Genomic DNA, 21,766 nt, shown 5'->3' on the forward strand with positions numbered 1-21,766 from the left:
GCTCACAGTGAGAGACTAGTCCTTTTACTTTTTTTCTTTATCTTTTAGCCATATAATGGAAGGTAAGAAAGAAAGATTTTGGACACATGATCACAAATTGGACCATCTATTACTATTTTCTTTCTATTGTTGAAGTTAATGTAGCTGTAAAGTCTCAGTTTGCTTTCTGGATATTTCAAAAGGTGTGAGGACTAGACTCATCTCAAAGTTTCCAACATAGTAATGAAAAATTCACCATTTTTACAACTTTCTGTTATGGCTATGTCAAAACACCTAACAGCAATTGTTCTCTTTTCAAAGCTGATGTGTTTACACAATGCAAGAGATGCTCTGTCCCTCAGACTTGCTTTTAAGTAGAATAAAGTATACAAACATACAAACTGATCAGGGAAATGACATCATGCTTGATATATTAAGTGGGGGAAAGAAGGAGAAAAGGAGGGAATTTGGAGTGATGGTTTGTCTTCCCAAAGAACTGCTACCTGTGATGGGGCCCTGCTCTCCTGGACATGGCTGAACACCTGTCTGCCCATGGGAAGCAGTGAATTAATTCCTCACGTTGCTTTGCTTCTGCATGCAGCTTTTGCTTTCCCTATTAAACTGTCTTTATCTTAATCCATGAATTTTCCAGCTTTTACCCTTCCAATTCTCTACCTGATCTCACTGGTGGGGGAGTGAGTGAGAGGCTGCGTGGGGCTTGGCTGCTGGCTGGGGTTAAACCATGACAACCACAAAGAAAGGGAAATTAATTTTTCTACTGCTGAAAAAACAATCAGGTTCACACCACACACATACAGACAAAAAATTCATGCCTGGTTTACTTGAAATGCTGCAATGCCTGGCACTCCTGATTTTTACTTCCTGGAGGAAAAATTGATATCTTCTACATCTAGAGAATTACTAATCAATTCAACTACAAACTGAGGTTATTAATAATGCAAGTGTTGAGAAAGATCTTCCTGAAACTTATTCTAGTGGATGATAAGTAGATGGCTATGTGAATTCATTCCACTGTTGGGTAAATAAAGCAAACTACTTTTCACAATTTCCTAGATTAGAGAATGAAATAAATATATTCTCAAGAAAAGAAACTGTATTGCAACCTTCATGTTTATAGTTACCTCTAGTGAGTCATGGTGGCAGTCCAGCTTCCAGTCTGATAATCACTGTGCAAGCTGTAAGGTGCCAAGGTGCCACAGCCATCACAAGGAGCAAGTAACTAAGACAAATGAAGACAGGAAGAGGCAATACAAAGAATCACAGGGAGATAAACTATATAGCAATCTATTATCTATATGTGTTACATCTTAATGCATACTGTAGCATTTAATATATAGAGCACACTGTAGTGAGAACTGCCTGTACGATCTACAGTTCAAGTGACAATGGAGATTTTTTTTAGCCCTGTAGAATAAAAACTATTCTGTGTGGCCATTGTAATGCATCAGTATCAGAAAAGCCAGAATGAAAAAACCCACAAACTGAATGATCTCAGGAGCAGTCCAATATAGTTATAATGGTTTTACATTAAATTGTCTGTAACAATTGCCTGTCATTATATGGTAACAATTCAGACATATTGGGAAAGAATACTGGATTAGAGGGAGCCAGAATTTTATAAAGCAAAAGGAAAGAACTTGTTCATTTACCTTTTCCATTGTTGGTGTTCATTGTGTGAATGTGGCAAATGGCAATTTTATACAATAGCTGACAATAGCACCCCAACAAAGGAGGGAGTTCTTTACCCTCCCCCTCCCATGTTTGAACAGAGCTCCAGAAAGGATGGTGCAGGGTAGTTTTTCCTCCCTGGAGTTGAATGACACTGCAGCAAAGGAACCAGTTTCCAATCCTCCTACAGGGAAGAAAAGACACTGAAGAAGTAACAAGAAACAAACCCAGAATGGGGATGTGCTCATGCATTTACACACATTTAAAAAGAAGTATACTCTGTCCTTCACCATGTGCCATTTTTTTTGGTCTATGCTATCTGGTATTTGAGCAAGGAGCTGTTTTCCAGATTTCAGTGATGTAGCAGAAAAAAGGTTCTCATCATCCTTTTTTGTTGTATCCGTTAGACACTAGTCTAATAGCCAGATTCTTCCTTCTCACTGTTCTCACTCACCCAGCACCCTTGGAATGGCAGCAGGACATGACTGCTGTATGGCTTGTGCCTCTCGTAGGGTTGCCCAACTGGTACAGCACCCTGCACCTCAGTGTTCTGCATACAGCATAAGGTAGTGCTGAATGAGAAATGCTATGACCAGTTTATAAGAAATATAAAGGCTGTTTCGTCTGTACTACTGTGCTTTTGGGGAGTTACCTAGACACAGACCTCACTGTGCTGGGTGTAATATGCCCTGTCTGGCAGAACCATATAGTCATGAAATTCAGAGGAGAAAGAATACAAAATAGCATTGCCTTTCTCATACAAATGAGAACTGAGGCACAGTTTCTTCTTCACCAAGATCAAAATGAACATCTGTGGCATGTAAGAGAAACAAATCTCAGAATAACAAGTCTGAGACATTTCTTTCATGTGGGGGATAGCTGAGATATATGAAATGGGCTTTTTAGGGACTTTGACTTCATTCTTTGCCAGCAATAAGACCTCAAGGTGTTACATATTCTTGAATATGTTAAGTTCAGCTGATTTGCCTTCAGGGTTTTTTTCAGGGTAGTAATTACAGATTAAGCATTACAAAGCATATTTTTACACTTATTTTGACACAATGTTTTTGAAGTTCATGAATCTATAAATCCTGAACACTCTCCAGTATAGACAACACTAGTGATTTACATTATTTTGGAGTTGCAAATAAGTTTTCAAGGGTAATGGATTTCATATAGAGAGATTAAAATATAACATTCCTTCATTTGTGCCTGGTGACTTCTCCTATCATACTACATTTAGCAAAAAAAAAAATAAGGCAGAAAGGATGCTGGTATATTTTTATGTTAATTAATGTATTTTAATTTCAAATAGCATTTCTGAAGCTCAGATAGACTCCAAAAAAATTGGTGCCAGGGCAAAACTAATGAATTTTAATTCTTTTCAGTATACTTATGCTTTCATGAATTCTTTTTGTTATATTCTGGTGTATGAGAATGCATCAGTAAGCACTCAGAGCATGCAGCCCACAGATCTGATTTTTACAGAAATCCAGCTTAACTTTTTTAGCTACATAATAAAGTGCACCTCAGAAGTGTGTTATTTTTAGTGACCAATTGGGTAATAGCTAGAAAAAAGCATACTTCAGACCAACTTTTAAAAGATTTTTTGAAAACAACAGATTGTAAACAGCAAGTAGTCTTCCTGCACAAAGGATGCGTTTGACTGTTTCGTAGCTAAATTGTGTTATTCTTGGACAAATTTTAAGGGTGTGCCACTCATCCCAGAAAGGCTGCAGCTAATAACTCACCCTTGCTGCTGTTAAATTGTTTAAAGCACTGTGATCTATCCCTTAGGTAGTTAAACTGCACTAACTCTGCTCTTCCATATCTTGGAGCACCTCGAAAAACTCTCGGCTCCTTGGGAGTGCAAATGGTTTTGGCCATGCTGCTGTAAAACAGAGAAATCCATGATCTCTGCAGTTTTCCCACAGCTGCTGGAGCTGAGCAGTGACTATATTGTGATGGTGAGGGGCACAAGAAGCAGCCTTGTTTAACATCATGGTCCATGGATTGCACTCCGTTAATCCCAGACAATTTTAATAACAGTTCTTAGCTCCAGGCACAGCTTCACTGGCAAAATACTGGCCTGCTGTAATTTACTTGTGCATCCTGTTGAGAGTAGGGCACAGTAAACCGGTTTGTCCTTTGTGCAACACTCATCATAACAGCAATATAAAATCAATGACATTGTTGAGAAGAATTGTTGTTACTCATCAGAACAGATCATTAAATGACGCTTTTTTTTACTTCCATAACTAGCATACCTATGTGCTTGTGCAAAGCAAGAGCACCAGCCATAATTTACTGCATTGCAGTAAAATCAACAATGCAGCATTCCCCAGAGCCAGACAAATCTCATATGTGATTTGCTAAGTGAATAGAGAGAGAAAACATGCTCCCCAAAAATATTTTTAATCCCATTACTATATTTCTTGTTTGTAACCCTCCAGAACTCTCACTGTATGAGTAAACACTGATAACTCTTGAAACCAAAACATTATTCTGAAACCTGATTTGAAATCATTTCTTTTACAAGTAACAAAGCGAATCACACTGATTTTCTCAAAATTCTTCCTTTTGGAAGAAATAAAAAAGAACAATTTGAGAAGTTAATGGTAACTCACCGGTAAGTTTCAACTGAGCAGAAACAAATTTGAAACAAAAAATGTTAGATGTAAAAAAAAAAGCATCTGATTCCATCTAAGAGAAAATTCCCATAGCTAGAGAGGGAACTCTCTGTAGTTTAGAGTAAATTCAAACTTAGGATATTATTATCCAGCTATATAGAGCAATAATCATATTTTTTTAGTTAGAAAATTATTCATAGTTTAAGATACTGCAGAATAGGAAATATAGATATTACAACAGACTAATTTTTTTTTCTATGAAAAAATTGACACATTAAAAATATTTTTCTTGTCTGTAAAATTGTGTTTTCTTCCCCAGGTCTTTTTGAACTGTGATAGATTTTTATTTTGTTTGGTAGAAGTTTGGACATTGAATAAATATAGTTTCTTTCTAATTAAATGATGATAAAAAGAATTTTGTAATATTGAAATAATCTACTCTTGGTATAAGTTTGGAGTTGGTTGTTCCTGTCTGAAACATGAAGGTAAGAAAGACAACTCATTGTCTCAGCTTAGTGGCAGGAATCTTCCTAACTGTTGAATATGTAAGAAGAATGGAGATGAATGTTTGCTTGTTATAACTTAACCATTCGCTCAATACAAAAAGTGGTAGGCTTTGTGGTCTGAGCAATCATCTATACTCCAAGACTTCATAAGTTTGCAAATTTAAATTTAGGTTTCAGAATTGCCTTAAAAGCCAAAAAAAAAAAGAGTTATCTGCATGAAGATTGTACAAATTGGTTAAAATCAGAGCCCATTAGGGCCAACAGGAGATTTCTTTCCGGAATAAAAGACCTTTTATATAAATATCAACACTATAAATTTTAACATGAAAGACAAATGAATTTAAAGGTTGGAAATACATGCAAAGAGAGGATTGAAAAATATAAAATAGAAAACTTAGCGAAAGATTTTGGCTTAGAGCAGACTACATTAATTTTAACAGTTAAGCCCTGCACAATATAGTAACTCTACATTGTTGTTCTAGGTACTTGGGAATAACAAGACCTCTTACGTACCCTGTAAGGCAGAATGGGAAGTGTATGGCCAAGATGATCCTGTGTGTATGGCTTTTATCTGCCTCTATCACTATACCCCCGCTCTTCGGTTGGGCCCAAAATGTAAATGACGAAAAGGTTTGTCTGATCAGTCAAGACTTCGGCTACACCATTTACTCCACAGCAGTTGCATTTTATATCCCCATGTCAGTGATGCTTTTCATGTACTACCAGATTTACAAAGCTGCCAAGAGGAGTGCTGCTAAACACAAGTTTACTGGTTTTCCCCGTCTGGAAGAAACGGAAGGGATTTCTATGAATGGAATTGTAAAACTGCACAAGGAATCTGAAGAATGTGCTAATTTTTCACGACTCCTAAAGCACGACAAGAAAAACATTTCCATCTTTAAAAGAGAACAGAAAGCTGCCACTACCCTTGGGATTATTGTTGGGGCTTTCACTGTCTGCTGGCTGCCCTTTTTCCTCCTCTCAACTGCAAGGCCCTTCATCTGCGGGACGTCATGCAGCTGTATCCCACTCTGGGTTGAGAGAACATTTCTATGGTTGGGCTATGCAAACTCTCTCATTAACCCTTTTATATATGCCTTCTTCAATCGAGACTTGAGGACAACTTATCGCAACCTCCTGCAGTGCAGATACAGGAATATCAACCGGAAACTGTCAGCTGCAGGGATGCATGAGGCTCTGAAGCTTGCAGAAAAGCCAGAATTTGTTCTGTAAGGTCACTCGTCCTTTACTATGATAATTTGTTGGTTTATCACATTAGCTTTTTCCCCACAGATTTGAAAGAAGAGTTATAGGAAGAACCAGGCTTCTTGACGACTGTTAATGCAGTCATCGAGAAACTGGAAGGTAGCAGTGTAGAGCCCACCTGTGAGCCTGGAAAAACAAGACCACCATCCGAAGAATTTAGGTGTAAGAGGAATATGAGAAAGGAGGAGAGGAAAATGTGGTGCAGGATGTATGAGCTGCTAGTGAGGAAAGAGTAAAGTTGGTCTAACTCACCTGTTTGGCGCAAACAACTGAAGGTCTGAATGTTGGATGCATCTTGTATCCTAGAGATTCTTTGCTGTAATAAAGACCTGAGAATGGTGAAAAGTTTGCTGTAATTCATTACTTTCCACTTTGTTATTATAAAAATAAACCATTTAAGAAGAAGCTGGATCCAGGAACTTCCATCAGTTAGAATTATTTTTATTATAAAAACTCATATGTTCATTAAACATTCATTTACTAGGTTGCCTGGAAATGAACTACTTTGTGAAATTTAATATTGCCTTTGCACAGCAACTCTGGCACTGAAAGAATACATTATACTTCCAATGTGAATATAAGAGTTTGAGTAAAGTCACAAGGACCAACTTCTACTGCTGCATACAGAATGCATACTGCATTCAGTGCTGCTATGCTAACTACACCAGGTAAAGATATTGTCCTATATTTCTAACATAAGAAATATATCTGATTACATTTTATTCCATATCTATCTGGTCTTTGTCCATCTCTTCAGTCTTTAATTCTTTTGGCTTTCTTAGCTGAGCCCTTCTCTAATCTAGATGGAGACTCTGTCTGTGCTCAAATAATTTCTGTTGATGTATGGTTAGTCCTTGTTCCACTTCAGTACCTAATTTACTGTCTATTTGAAAGCTCTTCTACTTGGGATTTCTTTCTCTTCTGAAGTCAGTAAGAAAAAAATAAACTTAAGACTTTATGACTTCAGAGACATCTGGACTTCATCCTTACAAACCAATTTTAATCATCACTTCTTCTTAAAGTAATTTAAAGCCTTGCCCTTTGTAAGAATCAAGATAGTTTACTGTTTCTAGCTTTTCCTACCACCACTGCAGCTTGTCCAAGTATGTGACCCTATTTCTCCTGACTTTGGTAACAAAGTTCTTCCCTCAGTGGAGCAGGGCCAAATATTATAACAGTGTTTTTATTTAAAAATTAGTTATGAAGGTGTTGATTATAATAATATATTTTTAATAATGTATTAATATAATATGCACTGATTGCATCAGGTATTACTGTAAGAACCTAAAATAATATAAAACAACTCATAATATCAAAATGCTTTCTCTGGACTGAGTTTGTGCTGCACACCATGTTCCAGATGAAGCAACAGGGTGTATTAGTGAACAGAGACTGCTTCAGAGCTTAATCTACTTTTTCAGATATCAGGACCTCAGTGAGGAGACATGTTCATTCTCAAATTGCCTCAGCATCAGATCGCACTTTAGGCTAACTTCTGTCCCCCCTGTCTCCAGTATGAAGCCAAAATGACTTAAACGAGTTCAGTGATGTTAATTTGGGATAAGTAACGAGAATTTTGTGCCAGATCACTTGTTCAAAGCATTCAGACATAATTGCAAACACATGAGCTTTTAAGTACCAAATACATTAAGTCTTGGATTAGATATGCTGAGCTATGTGTACTGAAACATGCATAAGTCATTTTAGATGCATTTATAGACCAGGATACATACAGTAGGAAGAACATTTCTGTCTCATTTTTAGAGAAGAATCCTAGTTTTATAATAGTAAGAGGCTTCAAAACAGTTTTCTAAAGAAGTTTCACATTGATTTGGAACAGTCCTGTTTCTTTTAAATATTCCAATGTTATGTACAGAAGAACAAGAAGATATTTAGGCCCAGAACATACACAAGCTCTGGAGTACAGAGTAGAGCTCATATTAATTCAAGCATATTTTCCATATTAAACATGAAATTACTGTTGTTTCTTTGTTACCTATCAGAGTAGCAATTTTTTTGTTTCCAGCATAAGTGAGGCATTTTCAAGGCCTTCTGTAAATTCTTTTTTCTGTGTAAGGATATACAAGAGAATATATACAAATAAATGTATCTGTGAAGACTCCAAGTGGAACTATAAAACCTCTGGAGGTGATTTTAGAATTCTGGGCAGAAGTTTCAGCATTTTTATTCAGCAGGAAAGTCTGAGAAGTTGTGTTCCCTCCAAATAATATTTTTCTTTTTTTTAATTAAATGTGTGTCTTATGAGTCAGAAATTGATATTTGCCCAGCTGTCACTAAAGGCAATTCCTTTCCTCAGGGAACACATCCTGCAGGACTCCAGTTCTCCTTTGTTTCAGGTAATGAGAGCCCAGGAAAGAATAAGAGTTGTTACGGGCTGTGTACCAATCCTTGAAGTTTTTGGAGATAAACATCCACCTTTCATGTCTGGATATGTTTGGAAAGAAAAGAAAAACAAAACAAAATGAAACTAAAACAAACCACCGCCAAGTTTATTCATATACCCAAACCAAAACATAGACAAATGGAAGCTGTTGTTAGATGGACCTGTATTTGAGGGGAAAAGTAGAGAATCAAGAAGATTAGAACAATGTCCCTTTGCCAAAGCACACAGATAAAAAGAAAAGAAAGAGAGGAGAAAGTTTTCAGACAGAATTCTAATGGAAAGAGGCTTAGATAAGGAAGGAAAGGCAAGGAAATAATTGCTTGGGTTCATGAACAGGACATTTTACTTTTTAAAAAGATAAATAAATAGAACTGCATTACAATATCTAAATGCAGCAGTAGCATTTTTTTAACTTAGATAACTCACTGCACATCTGACAAGGGGGTAACATATGAATGGGTGAGAGAGAAGTCTACATCAACATGTGTGCAGCCTGGTACATGCTTTTACCAAACCCAAGAAGAGATTGCACTCTTGATCAGTGTGTTCTTACATGTGTTTCGAGAAGAAAGCAAAAGGGGTAAATTAGATAGATGGTTTTGTGAAAAAAATCTATAAAATACTCCAAGAACCATCCAGAGCACAGGGAGCCAGCATAACACTGACTAAATGAAAGAGAAAAGTGAGATATTGGAAGCAAGACATGGAAGCAGTTCTGAGTTTCAGACTTGTGATAGTTACTTTTGGGAAAATGTGCAAAAATATAGAGGCGAGGCAACAAAGGTACATATTCAAAAAATTGAGAATAAAGGCACAAACCTTTCTAAAATATGCTTGTACAATGCCAGCGAAGAGACTGTTGCTACCTCACTGCCTAAAGGACAGCTGGGCTCTGTAGGTCACCACTGCTCTGGATTTAACAAAAATCTATTTTAAAAAAAAAATTAATAGCAGCATGAAGAGAATCTCGACCTTAGGTAAGATCTGTTGATGGGAAATCTAAGCCAATTTTTCTTATTTAAGAAGCAGTTCATGTTGTCTAAATCCATAAATTGTAGTCAGAGAAGAATGTGAACGCTGGTGAAAGCTCACTCTGCAACCCCACTTCTGGGAGGTTTGTTTGAAGGATTTCAGCTATCTCATCCTTAAGCCACAGTCTGAGATGTGAGAAGTTCCACATTAACTACAGAGTATGCCATCTTACAATATTTGGCAATCTCAGGTTTTCTATGAAGGTAGATGTCACTTTGTGTAAGTTGAAGTGTTTGACAGGAAAGGTTGGAGTTGTTCCTTAGATGCACAGGGCAGTACAGTCTGGAATACTAGACAGCATGGAAAAAGTTATCCTAGAGAACAGGATTGCCCTTTCACTACAGTGCAGACCTGGCCTTACCCCCAGATGAATTTTTTTCATCTGGGGAAGCTCAAGGCAGCTTTTTTTATTAGCTACAGGACTCACATTCAGTGTTTCTGATTAGAAACCTCAGTCATATTGCTGCACATCCTAGACCATCTTCCTACCAGCTGTTAGTTCTGAAATTGGTTTCTAGCCACTATGGGATTTCTGGACGGTGGAGGTGGCAGGAAAATGGGACCAATGCCAAGGTGATACTGGGAAATGCAGTGTTTACCATAGCCTGGGCTAGGAGCTGAGGAAATCAGGAAGTAGCTGTGCAGCTTCTGGCAGCATCTAGACCTCCTCTTCATCCAGCATAAGCAGCCACTCAGCCTTCAGCTGCAGCATGAGATCTTCAATTGCTGCCAGAATTATCGAGATATCAACATGCCAATTAGACCTTGTTTACTTTATACAACTCTTTGTTCACCTCTAAAGTGTGTATAAAAGTGCTTGAGAGTAGCCACTGAGTGAGGCGGTTCCCTAAAAGGAATTTTAGTCACAACTATGTAAGAGATCCTTCCTTAAGTCCACTTTTCAGTATCACAAGCACATTTGACCCAAGATAAACATCACCTGTGGCCAAAATAAAAGCGAAATAGCAAAGCTTGAAAAGCACAGAAACCACTCCCCTCCTCCTCTTACACAGCTCATTATAGGGTATTAGCAATATCCTATTTATAATTTATCTGTAAAAGTAACACTAACTCTCAAGGAGTTCCAGATGAGATGGTCCTGGATGAGCCTCCTTTACTTGAAACAGTCTTTTCACAGCATGTCTGACACCAGTAATAAAGCACCAAATGTACAGATTGTACTTTAGCAGGAAGTCCCCCTGTTTCCTTCTCTCTCATCCTGCTCATATGCACCACGTTTATGTCAATTTTCCTCAATGAACAGGGCTTCAGATCAATAGACTTAGACTGAATAAATCTCCTCAGTATATCACTCTTGGAGCAGAGTTTGAGGTAACGATTTAGTGTGACCAGTTTGCAGCCTTTCCTGCTCACCTTGGACCCTCCCACCTCTGGTTTCAGTTAATTACCCAGAGTCAAATCAGTAACTGTTGCTTAGATGTTCTGAAGTGCCACATAGGACCGTATTTCTTGATTGCCGTTCCTGCTGACAACTACCTTTGTAAATATACAATGTGCTATTGTAAACCCCACTCCCATTTCATGGTAGCACTTAACCTGCAGTAAAACTGGGCAGAAACAACACATAGCATTTCCCACGGTGTTTTCCTTCCTTGTTCAAATAAGACTCAAAGATTTGGGGCAGTATCAATACATTGTGAAAACTGTACCCCTCCTGCTCACTTAATACTGCTTTTTTGAGGGAGACTCTTGCCACTTACCAGCCCATAGGTTTAATACTGTAACACATTATTGGCACTTACTAAATTCCTCTGTTTAGGAGGAGTCTTACTGGGTAATAATAGAAATAACAGAGTAGTAAAACGTGAATTGATTATAATATCTTATTATTATACATCTATTGCTTCACATTTCAGTTCCATGAAAAGAAAAACAACGTCTTTCATGCTTTGTTCAGAGATTTACTAGCTAGAACCACCTGCAGAAAGATGTGTTGAACAGTGGGAAATAAATCTACAATGAGACATAGAGGAGAGAATTATTTATCAAATTAATACTATAAGTAATGCAGACAATATCCATTCACTCCCTCACCCCTGATTTATAGCAGGAAAATGGTTTTCCAGGCAACCACTGCTCCAGGCAGCACAGCATCATTAGAAGAACATTATTCAGTTAAGTGTTTTGATTGCTGACCAACATGCTGCAGTTACACAACTAGAAGGTGTTGGGAGCAATGCTGTTTTTTCTCTTGCTTTCTCCTTAACTTTTCATATTATTTTCCTTATCTTTCAGGAAAAACTATTCAAATTACGCTATTCTCAGAAAATGTGCAAGATCAATGTGTCATCAAATCCTCTTCACAGTTTGCTTAAGAATCAGTTCTTGTCTTTTAAAATGGTGTTGCACAGGAAGACACAGGGAGAGAGAAGGGAGAAAATTTAGAATGGTCTTAATGTGCAAAATTGTTAATATCCTGGAACAGAAGACACCCTTTATTTCAAAGAGTGAGGAGGTAACAATTGTGAGAACTAGATTTTTATTTCTTTTAAGAGACAGACTCAAGTAAGTAAATTTAAAAGTAGCCTAAGAAACACTGCAATCTTTACAATGTGCAAAAAACCAAACTTATATCCCTCTTCATGGTCTCAAATCTCTAAATAATTATTGCTGCTAAAGAGTGGCTTCAGCATGAGTTTGAAGTGAATTAGTACTGCTTTCTATACCCACTTTCTAAACATTTTGTGGGCCTGTCCTTCCCCACACTCGCTATCCACCTGCTCTGCTGTTTTGCCAAATCCCTTCTCATAAAGTCGTATTTCCAAAAGGGCAGAATGGATTTTACTTGCTGAAAACTGAAAAGATGCTTGATTCCCAGTTCATTTTTCACTGGTGTAAGCAAAAGAAAACCCATTGAGATATTGTATTTTCCTAAGATAATAATATATGTTTGCTGTTGGAGAGAATATTTTGATGATTTATAACTTTGTGACTTTACTGATTGAAATTTTTTGTCATTTGTGATCATTTGCATAGAATCAGTCAATTTAGTTCAGAAAAAAAGCATACAAATGTATCAAAGTTCCCAGAAGAGACCATGCAGTTTTATAAACCAACATACCAGACTGAATAAATATTTTGCTTTTAGTTTTCTATCTACTCAGTCAAAACCAACAATATTTCATTCATTCAGTAGTTGTGTGGTCTTTTTAGTTCCAGAAAATTCTGTTTACAGTATACTTATTTTCTTCTGCAAGAGAAGAGAAAGCAAGCCACTGTAATATACTTAGTTCAGCCCTTCCGGAGAATCTGTGTTTTAAAGCATGGAAAAACATAGAAGAATGCATCTGGATAAGCTCACTACTGTCTCAGAAAACTTTGCATCTTTGCCAAACTAACCAGGATTTCAGCAGCTCTGTGTAAAAACAGCAGAGATTCCTCAGTCAAATCTATCATCCTGAAGATGGTTGCAAGGAAAAGACAAAATTAGGCAAATTAAATAAACATCTACTTCCCAGCAATAATTGCAATAGCAAAACAGCTCCACCCAGTAAGTAAAACCAATGATGATATTCTTGTAATCTGAAGACTGAAACAGCACAATGACAAAATATTACAGGTGCTTCGTAGAAATACAGAAATTAATACCTTAATGGTATGTTTTCAAACTGAGTTAGAGCTACTTGCCAACAATTTTAGGGACTTTTCCTTTCATATTCAATTAATAGAGACTTTCTCTAAGGAATGCTGGAGCAAGTTGCTGTGGTTTTGCAGTCTATTAAACAAAGCATGTGTTTGCTGTAAGGAGGATGTACACTTTCTGTGTACTGATATATTATAGAGAACCTACTCAAGGTATCTGTTGCCTCTCCAAGCAAAGGGCATTAAAGAAGCCCAAATATTTATCCTGATACTGAAGAAATAACAGGAATAAATAAAAGTAACATGGACAACAAACACATACAGAGAACTTGAAATGTTTGTGATATTTCACTGCAAACATTCAAAAAGCCTCTCTCTTCCTTCCAGAATATTTATTTTTTTTTCTTGGCTTGTATACAGTAAATATCCTTGACAAATCCATAAATTTTATTTCTGTCTTCAAAAAAAGAAGTAAATGCAGCAAGTGAAAATCATGCTAAGGACCTTTTACTTGTCATTACAAGAAAAAAATCCAGTTTTCAGTGAGACACGTAAAGTCAATGCTACAAAATAACATTTTTTTTTTAAGATTAGTATTCTCTTTCCAAAATAATCTCCTGTCAGCCCAGAAAACAGCCTGAAAACCATCAGCACTAAAATGGTCTGGAATGATTTATAAAAGCAAACTTTTACCCATAATAATGAAATAAAACATTGGGGTTTTTCCATGTATTTTCTTAAAAGTTGCTCATCCAATTAATGTGATATCTAACAGACAATAACATTTCTTAGGGCAAATTATATAAAGTCCAAAATTTTTTTCTGGCTTTAAAAAGAATCTACAACTAACTAAAACATAATATTTGAAGATGTCTTTATCTTTCCTTTATACATAATTTTAAACTTGAATGTAATTACCTGCCATCCTTTAATTTGGATCAATTTTTACAAATATATGTTTTCATGTAATAAAATGTCTGAAATAAGTGAGAATGCACGTTTGTCTGTAAAAATGCCTGCTCCTGATACATTCAAGATATGAATAATTCCATGATTGATTTCAACAGGGAGGCTATAAAAAGACAAAAGAGTACCTTGCTGCGTGCTACCTCCAAGCAAAACTGGACATGGGATGCCCTGAAAACCTGTCTTGCAATCTCAAATGTTACAACATTTCAGCCTGGTTGCTGTAGGAGATTGTTTCTTCCCTTTAACAAACTTGGGAAGAGAGGCAGGAATTTGTATTTTCCACGCAAAGCTTTTGCAGCCATTATTTGTCTGCAGACAGTTTTATGAAATTGAGGAAGAAGTCTTTATTATTGCTCTGGCTCCTCCCTCCCTCCCTCACACGCGCGACCCATGAGCAGTGGCTCGTGTGGCGCTGCCACCAGAGGCTGCAAGGCTGGGCCAAATGCAGGGATCTCAGTAAAACCACCTACATTTTCTAAAATATTTTTGGGCTTTTCACACTGAATTGCATAAAATGGACTGGGAACTTCCTCAGTTCTCACAAGAACCCAAAATATAATGCGTATGAAGGACCGAAGGCCCCCAGAATGCTCCACTTTCCCCTAGCTTCTTTCTCTGTATGGCACCTCTGAGAATTATCTCTATGGACATGATCTAATTGCCTCTTAAGAAATGTTTCAGTGGTATATGGATCAGAAATTTTAGTTGCTCCAGGGTATTTCTCATCTAATTCATCCACTTTTTTAAATACAGGAGAAGTTCTGATTTCTCCAGGGAAAAAGAGTCATGATCAAATGTGCTTTAAAGCAGCCAGAAAAGGCCAAGCCAGAACAGGAAGAAGAAAAATGAAGAGTTGGCTTCTAAAGATCTGGATAGATTTATGAAGCATACTTCATCTTCTTTTGATGGAAATGTGCTAAAAATACTCCATGAGCTCGATACATTACATTAATACGTTTCTGTTGGAAGTAGTCACATCTTGTTTGTTATGAAGGAAAGTGCTGCTATACACAAATGAAAATAGTTTTCTGCCTGAGAAAGCCAAGCCATTCCAGCACTAAGAGTTTGGCACACAGGGTTGAGAAACAAACATGCAACCAAAACTCAAAGATCTAGCATTGTACAGATTTCTACCACATTAAACAATGTAGAAGAGTATTCATATGTTTACCATGCTCATGGATCATAACATTAATATTAATATTCAGGGATTTTCAGTGATACTGAATGTATTTTGGTGCACTACAAAAAGAGGTTTTCAGGTAAATGCTGGCTCTATGGATGCTTTCAGGGCTTGTGTTAGAGATGCCATGCACCTGGAATGGGATTGAAAACAACAACAATAAAAGACCAATTTTTGTAAAAACATTCAAACATTCTATTGTACTAAGTAAATGCCTGTTACTTGTTAACATACATGTGGTTTGTTCTCCCAAACCTTTTAAAAAAGCTGCTTTCAGTTATGCTGTGACAAAAGTTAAGAGACAGAATTAGAATGCACATGTATTACACCACAGCTAATTTACAAATATGATTGCTTTGATTTAATGTAATTTTCATGACCTGCCAATTTACAAATTTCTATAATTTCAACTCAAATAAGTATAAAAGGCTGGAGAATGTCCATAGTTCTTTGCTTTTTATCTTACTGAGTAGCTAGAGAGAGATTTAAAACACTTATTATTTTAAAAAATGTGTTTAAGAAGTGTTATTTCTGCCAATTTTTTTTATAATTAAAATAGATCCCTTTGGCTTGACAAAAATCAAATAGGCAAGTATTAATGAACATCTGTCCCACGGAAAATTGATTCAAGAGATTGTTCTTAAAATATGCCTTTGAACATTTGTTTTGAGCTTCTCATATTCATTTCCCCACAGAGTTTCTAAACTATGCATGGTTATACCGTCCACAAGGCAGTGGCACATCCCATTCTAAGGGCTATCTTCCTTAAAGGTACATCTCAGTGAGCACTTACCCTATTTCCATAGCTGTGTGATTTGTGATAACATGGTCTCCTACTTGCAGTTTAACCAAAATGTGGCTGGTAAATCACACACTGACTCCACGTGGCATCATGGCTTTGATTTCCTTTGTTTAAGTTAACATACAAGTTCACAACAGTCACCAGGCATATCAGGATGGGCCAATTCATTTCTTATTGGCAAGAGATAAGTCCTGGAAGCAAATCAATACATGTTAAGCCTATGTAAAACCTAGAACAGAGAGCCTAACTCATCTTCTACACGCTGCCCTGAGACCCTAAGATAACTTCTGTGGTTACACAAGATAGCACCAGAGTATCATATTTTCATTGTAGTAGATTAGCAAATCTCTTTTCAGTATTTCACTGATAAAACTAATCACTGTGAACTCTGCATTTGAAGCAAAATGAGTCCTATAATTTGCTTTATTTCCCCAATGGAATGACTCAGATATGCTTTTTACTTGGTTAGCCTTAAGTATTTAACAGGAAATGGGACAGTTATTGTCAATGGCAAATGGACCATTTCTGGTTGCATTACATGAGAATGCATTCAGAGAAACAGCTGAAGGCAAAACTACACTAGCAGATAATATTATAACTGAACCTAATGAGAAAGGGAGAGAATAGATCCATAAATGTAACAGTAAAAAAAAAAAAAGAAAGGTGTTTCTTGTTTTAAAAAACCCAAACCTTAAAATGAAGGGCGCTAGTCATGCCCTGAAACTCATTTTCAAGCTTTACGGTCTCATTTGCATGTCCATTTCACAAGGGCTATGAATCAATTTTACCTTGATGAATTAGACAGTCGTTTTCCTTGTTCATAATATTGTACCAAAACCTTAACTTGAAGTGAAATGGAAAAACTATATGTCATGAGAATAGTTCGAAGGATTAAAATCCCCACCCAAATAAAAAAATGCTACCAATGAAATTTTTCTGTGAAAATTTTTGGGTTTTTTTAATGTCATTATTTTAAGCTTAAGTGAAAAGACATGTTTTAGGAGAAAGTTAATGGAGGGCAAAAGAATCAGAAAGAGCTGTTAGGGAGCCACAGTTCTCATTAGATATAACTATACAGATATATAACACACACATTCATCCCTCATATTTTAGAATTGGTACTGCCTCATGAAAATAAGGCAATAAAACTAATATTACCTGATAAAACATTTGTTTCTTTTAATACTATTACATTCCCAGAATTGTGCAGAAATTAAAGGATCTTTTAGGATGGGTTGTGGCATCATGGACCTAATAAAGTTGCAGTTCTACCTGTTTCTTTCCATAAAGAGTTTTTCATCCAGGAATTTTCAGACACATAAACAACCCAGAGAAAATTGGCAACTACAGAATACTGATACTTTGTCATACAAGACAAAACTCATTTTTTTCCAGCTGTAGCTGCCAGGTCTGCCCCCTCTCAAACCAACACGCTAATCTGTGCAGTAACTAGAAGTCACTCAAGGCTGAGGACATATTCAAAAATAGCAAATAATGCATACAATACTTTAGAGGATCAGAGAAAAAAATAGGGCTGATCAAAAGAAGTCAAGTGATTGGATGACCTGTTGGGATAAGGAGTTGAGCTTTCAGTAGTTCCTGCAGCCAGTAGTACAAGGGCAGCACACAAACCTGCCTCACACTGAGATAATGCAAGTCCCCAGGCTGTAGATATAAAACCAGCAGAGTGAATAATGTCAGAAAGAAGGCTCATACTCACTGCTCTGGATCTGCAGAAGATACCTTTCTGGCATCTTGTTCTGAGGTGTGACAGTGAGTAGTTTGTATTTTCACAGGGCTGCCTTATGGTAGATATCATTGCATTTGCCAGTTTTAATGAATAAAATTAATTTTTAAAAAAATGTGCAATTCCCTTGATCTTTCACTAACCACCCCAACCTGTCTTGTTCCCCATATGTTCTTGGAGTGAACAGATCACTGAGATATTTGGTGGACCAGCCTACTACACCTTTATTATATCTCTCTTGCCCTTCCCTCATTACCTGTTCTTTGTCCAGGTTGATCTGTTCTTTAAAAAACTTTTCCTAGCTGTCCCCTTGATTTTACTGCAAAGTTATTGCTAAATTATCTAGTTTTATTAAAATGAGAAAGTGATTAATTTGCTTCAGACCTGAGCAAAAAATAAATGCAATGATAAAATAAGAAATTTTTCTTATTATCACAAGAAACACTGATGACAAAATTTATGTGAAAGCATGAAAACCATATCTATGTACAATACAAAACCAGTCAGATGTTCTTGATAATTTCAATAGGTAAAAGTGAATTCTATATATTGTTTCAGTCAGCTGGGGCTTCTAGTATGCAAAAGTCACTAGAGGATTGAGTTGCAACTCTATTTTTGGTCATATATTTTACCTTGATGAGGTCTAGTAAAACATAAAAACATTTAACATAAAAGATTATGTCCCACAAGTAGCTTACTAAGAAATACAGATACAAGGAAGTGAAGCTCTTCAAGTTCTAAGTGGTCTGTGCTGAAAACGCAGAGTGTCTTTTGTTGTAATACGAGTCTTATTTGTAAAAAAGAGAATTGCTGCCACTTGTATTGAAAATTATTCAAATTTATACAGCAGACTAATTTAGCAGAAAAGGAAATATGGTTCTTCTGTATTAGGTACAGAGTTATATTATGCTTTTAAAATGTATAAGCTCAGAGGAATATTATAATGTTAATTTGGATAGTATTTAAAAGGTAATTACTTTTATACAATAAAATAAGAAGTCTCCTGAATACTAATCTCTGTGTCATGTGCTTTCTTTGAATTAATGCTACATAAAATAGAGAATTCATTTGTATAAGTGATTTTAATTTAGATTCATGGAAGACATTCTCATTACAAAAATGTCTGTTTTTTTCAGCTCAAGCAATTTAAAATCCTTACTGTATTAAAATCAATGTTAAAGAAAGCTATCTACATTTGTTGAATAGCCCTGAACTGAAAGAAAGAGAGATAGGAAATGTTAGTGACTCTCTTAAAGAAAGGGTGGTTTGCTGTGCTCAGCACAGGCACTGTTACAAGGAACACTGGCACAGGCCATACTGAGCAGGTCGAGACTGCCCCTAAATGGAAGCTGATTTCATCTATTCAATCCTTTTCAGGGAATGGGAAAGGCTCAGAAATTTTATTTGCATTTCAGTCCAGAGAAGGTTGAAAGATATTGAAAGACAGAAAGCATATTTTGTCCAATTTCTTGAATTACATGAACATCTAATCTCATCTCTGATAATCTCTTCAATGCGCAGAGGGCATCAATCTTGGGACATCCTCAGAAAACAATATTCAGATGTTTTTTAATATATTTAATTTATGCAAGCATTTTCTTCTTTTTTCTCTGTTGAATCAATGGTTGTTTCTTTAGCTAACAACTTCTCCTATAGTTGACTACCTGTCTGAATTATTTTGTTAAAAATACCAAGTATCTAAGTGGGGTGCTTAGTCAAATAAGCAGAGATTATTTCCGTCTGAGTTACAATAAACTGATAGATGAGACAGCCACAGATTACTTTTTTCAACATATCATAAAAGAGGTTTTTAGAAGACAGAGTATTTTGAAACTGCTCTCAAAAAAATCAGTTTTGCACGTAGCCATTTGAGTTGTTCTGAGCAAACTTCCTCTCTTACGGTTTTAATTACCAGATTCAGGAAAAATGAAAGACACAAACAGCACCACAAACCATGATGGGAAGTCACATCAGAGAAAAACCAGTGAGAGATATATTTGAGACAGTCAGCATGTATACACAGGTCTCCAGAAGGAATGGAAACCAAACAAGCAGGTTGTACCTGTGTCCTCAGTCTGGGGTTACTTCCCATTGCCTGAATCCAGATGTGTATCTGGGGCAGGTACTACAAGGCTTGTCTTCTCCCCAGCACCATTCCCCATGCTGTGTCCATGAGGAAGGGAGCAGGGTGGGCACTGAGCAAGATGGAGCACACACCACGTCTCCTGCTCTGGTCAGCTCTGGGACACATCTCTCCCCAAAAGCATGGATTGCTGAGGAATAAGAGCTCAGTGAGCCCTAAGAACCCACTCCCAAAGTCAGGTCACCAAACCTTTTCCCAGGGCTCAACAGGTCACAATTTACCCTCTTTTCGTGGAGAAGTGTCCTTGGTGAAAGGTCACATCTGGCTCCTTCTGAGGAAGCAGATGGTGGGAATGAAGCAGAGCCAAAAAGACTCACCTCTCCAGTTCCCATCTTTCTGACTGTAGCTGTCATATTACTGAACGGAAAGGAATCTTTGTGCTATCCCAGTTCTTAATTTATTCTTGTCAAGCTGGACATTTTTTAACCATTGCTAAGTTTTTAGCAAGAATAAGAAGCCCTTTCTAAAATGATTTCTGATCAAGTTACAGCCAGTGCAGATGAACAATGTAAGAATCTTTCACATGGTGAAACTCAGGTTGATCTGCGCTTAAAATGAGAAATGTTAAGAACCTTTCTGCTCTCCTGGGCCATTTACATATGCCCACTCCATATTGATTAGTTTGACATTTGCTACTCTTATTCTGTCAGGAGAAAGTTGATTTGATTTTCACTCTTGCTAGTACAATGTCACAGGTATAATAGCACTATGAACAGCACAGTATATTTAGAGATTGAATAAAATATGATTTCTGAGGAGTAATTACTGGTGGGAAACTAGATTTTAATATCAACTTACAACTGGATGGCAATTAACTAAATATAATTGTTTTAATCATTATCACAATTTATAGATGAATCATTAGAGAAAATGCCCTACCACAAGTTTTTCTCTCATCTAAAACATCATGAAGATAAAGATATAGTGAGTGATCAGTTTCTTGAAAAGGACAGCAAGGGCAAGAAGCAAGCAAAGAGAAAAACAGTAGAAAAGCTGCAGCCTGTTTCAAATCATTAAGAGCTGCCACACTAGAAAAGCTTGTTTTCAAATCTGAATGTGATAACAAAGTGAAACCAAGCCCTAGCTTTACACATATATGATTAGGAAATAGTAATTTTTGATCAGAAATATGGTGTATATCTAATAAATATGGTGTATATATAATAAAAATTATCCTGAAGGGAAAAGTTTTGTGAGATTGAATGAAATATTTCTAAAACTGTGATCCAGTAAAACCCTACCTAGCTGCCATCACAGCATGGACATCTCTGAACAGCCAATTCTCTGGCTGTAAACTCCTGCAAGGCACAGAGGTCTGCAGAGCCAGAGCCAGCCCTTATGAACTGTCCAAGTTGTCAATCCAACACAGGCTGAGAACATGGCCTGTGTACCCACCAGAACTAGAGCTCTCCATGTCACAAATCTGGTCACCACCTTTTAGAGATGCTTGTGAGAGTGGTATTATCTATGTTTCTTCTAAGGTGGTCAGATCACTTAGCACATGAAAAACCTGTCATCAAGGCTCACATCAAATCCATAATCTCCTTACTCCCAGAGTGCTCCAGCCAGCAGGCTATTTCAAGTGACAGAAGCATTGTCTGTCCCTTTTGGGGAAGACTCTTTGCAGAAAGCAATTCAATATTAATCAGACCAAACTGGAACTGAAGGGGTACATGACTCCATAGCCCAGTACATCAGATGTTAATTTACATTTAAGGAGTTTTTTTATCCAGTGAGAATATTGTGAAAGTACATTCAAAGTTGTTGACAAAATTCTGGGAGCAGAAACCAGGACTCAAGTTTACTGTTTTCC

The 21,766-nt window shown here is 36.8% G+C and overlaps 1 protein-coding gene across 3 annotated transcripts in view; it reads left to right on the forward strand.

The window, feature by feature from the left end:
* Positions 1-17,917, forward strand: part of HTR7 (5-hydroxytryptamine receptor 7) — a 38,152-nt gene extending 20,235 nt beyond the window's left edge. Inside the window, exons 2-3 of one of the 3 annotated variants that reach the window (XR_004358326.1) lie at positions 5,287-6,738; positions 14,832-17,917. Coding sequence is in view for 2 of the 3 variants with exons in the window: in XM_032695245.1 (XP_032551136.1) it covers positions 5,287-6,033; positions 14,832-14,868 (784 nt within the window). In the remaining variant the exon portion in view is untranslated. The remainder of the gene's footprint in view (positions 1-5,286; positions 6,739-14,831) is intronic. The other 2 variants (XM_032695246.1, XM_032695245.1) reach the window with 2 other exon arrangements.
* The last annotated feature ends 3,849 nt before the right edge of the window (positions 17,918-21,766 follow it).

Source organism: Chiroxiphia lanceolata, chromosome 8 (genome assembly GCF_009829145.1).
Source record: "Chiroxiphia lanceolata isolate bChiLan1 chromosome 8, bChiLan1.pri, whole genome shotgun sequence".
Classification (NCBI taxonomy): domain Eukaryota; kingdom Metazoa; phylum Chordata; class Aves; order Passeriformes; family Pipridae; genus Chiroxiphia; species Chiroxiphia lanceolata.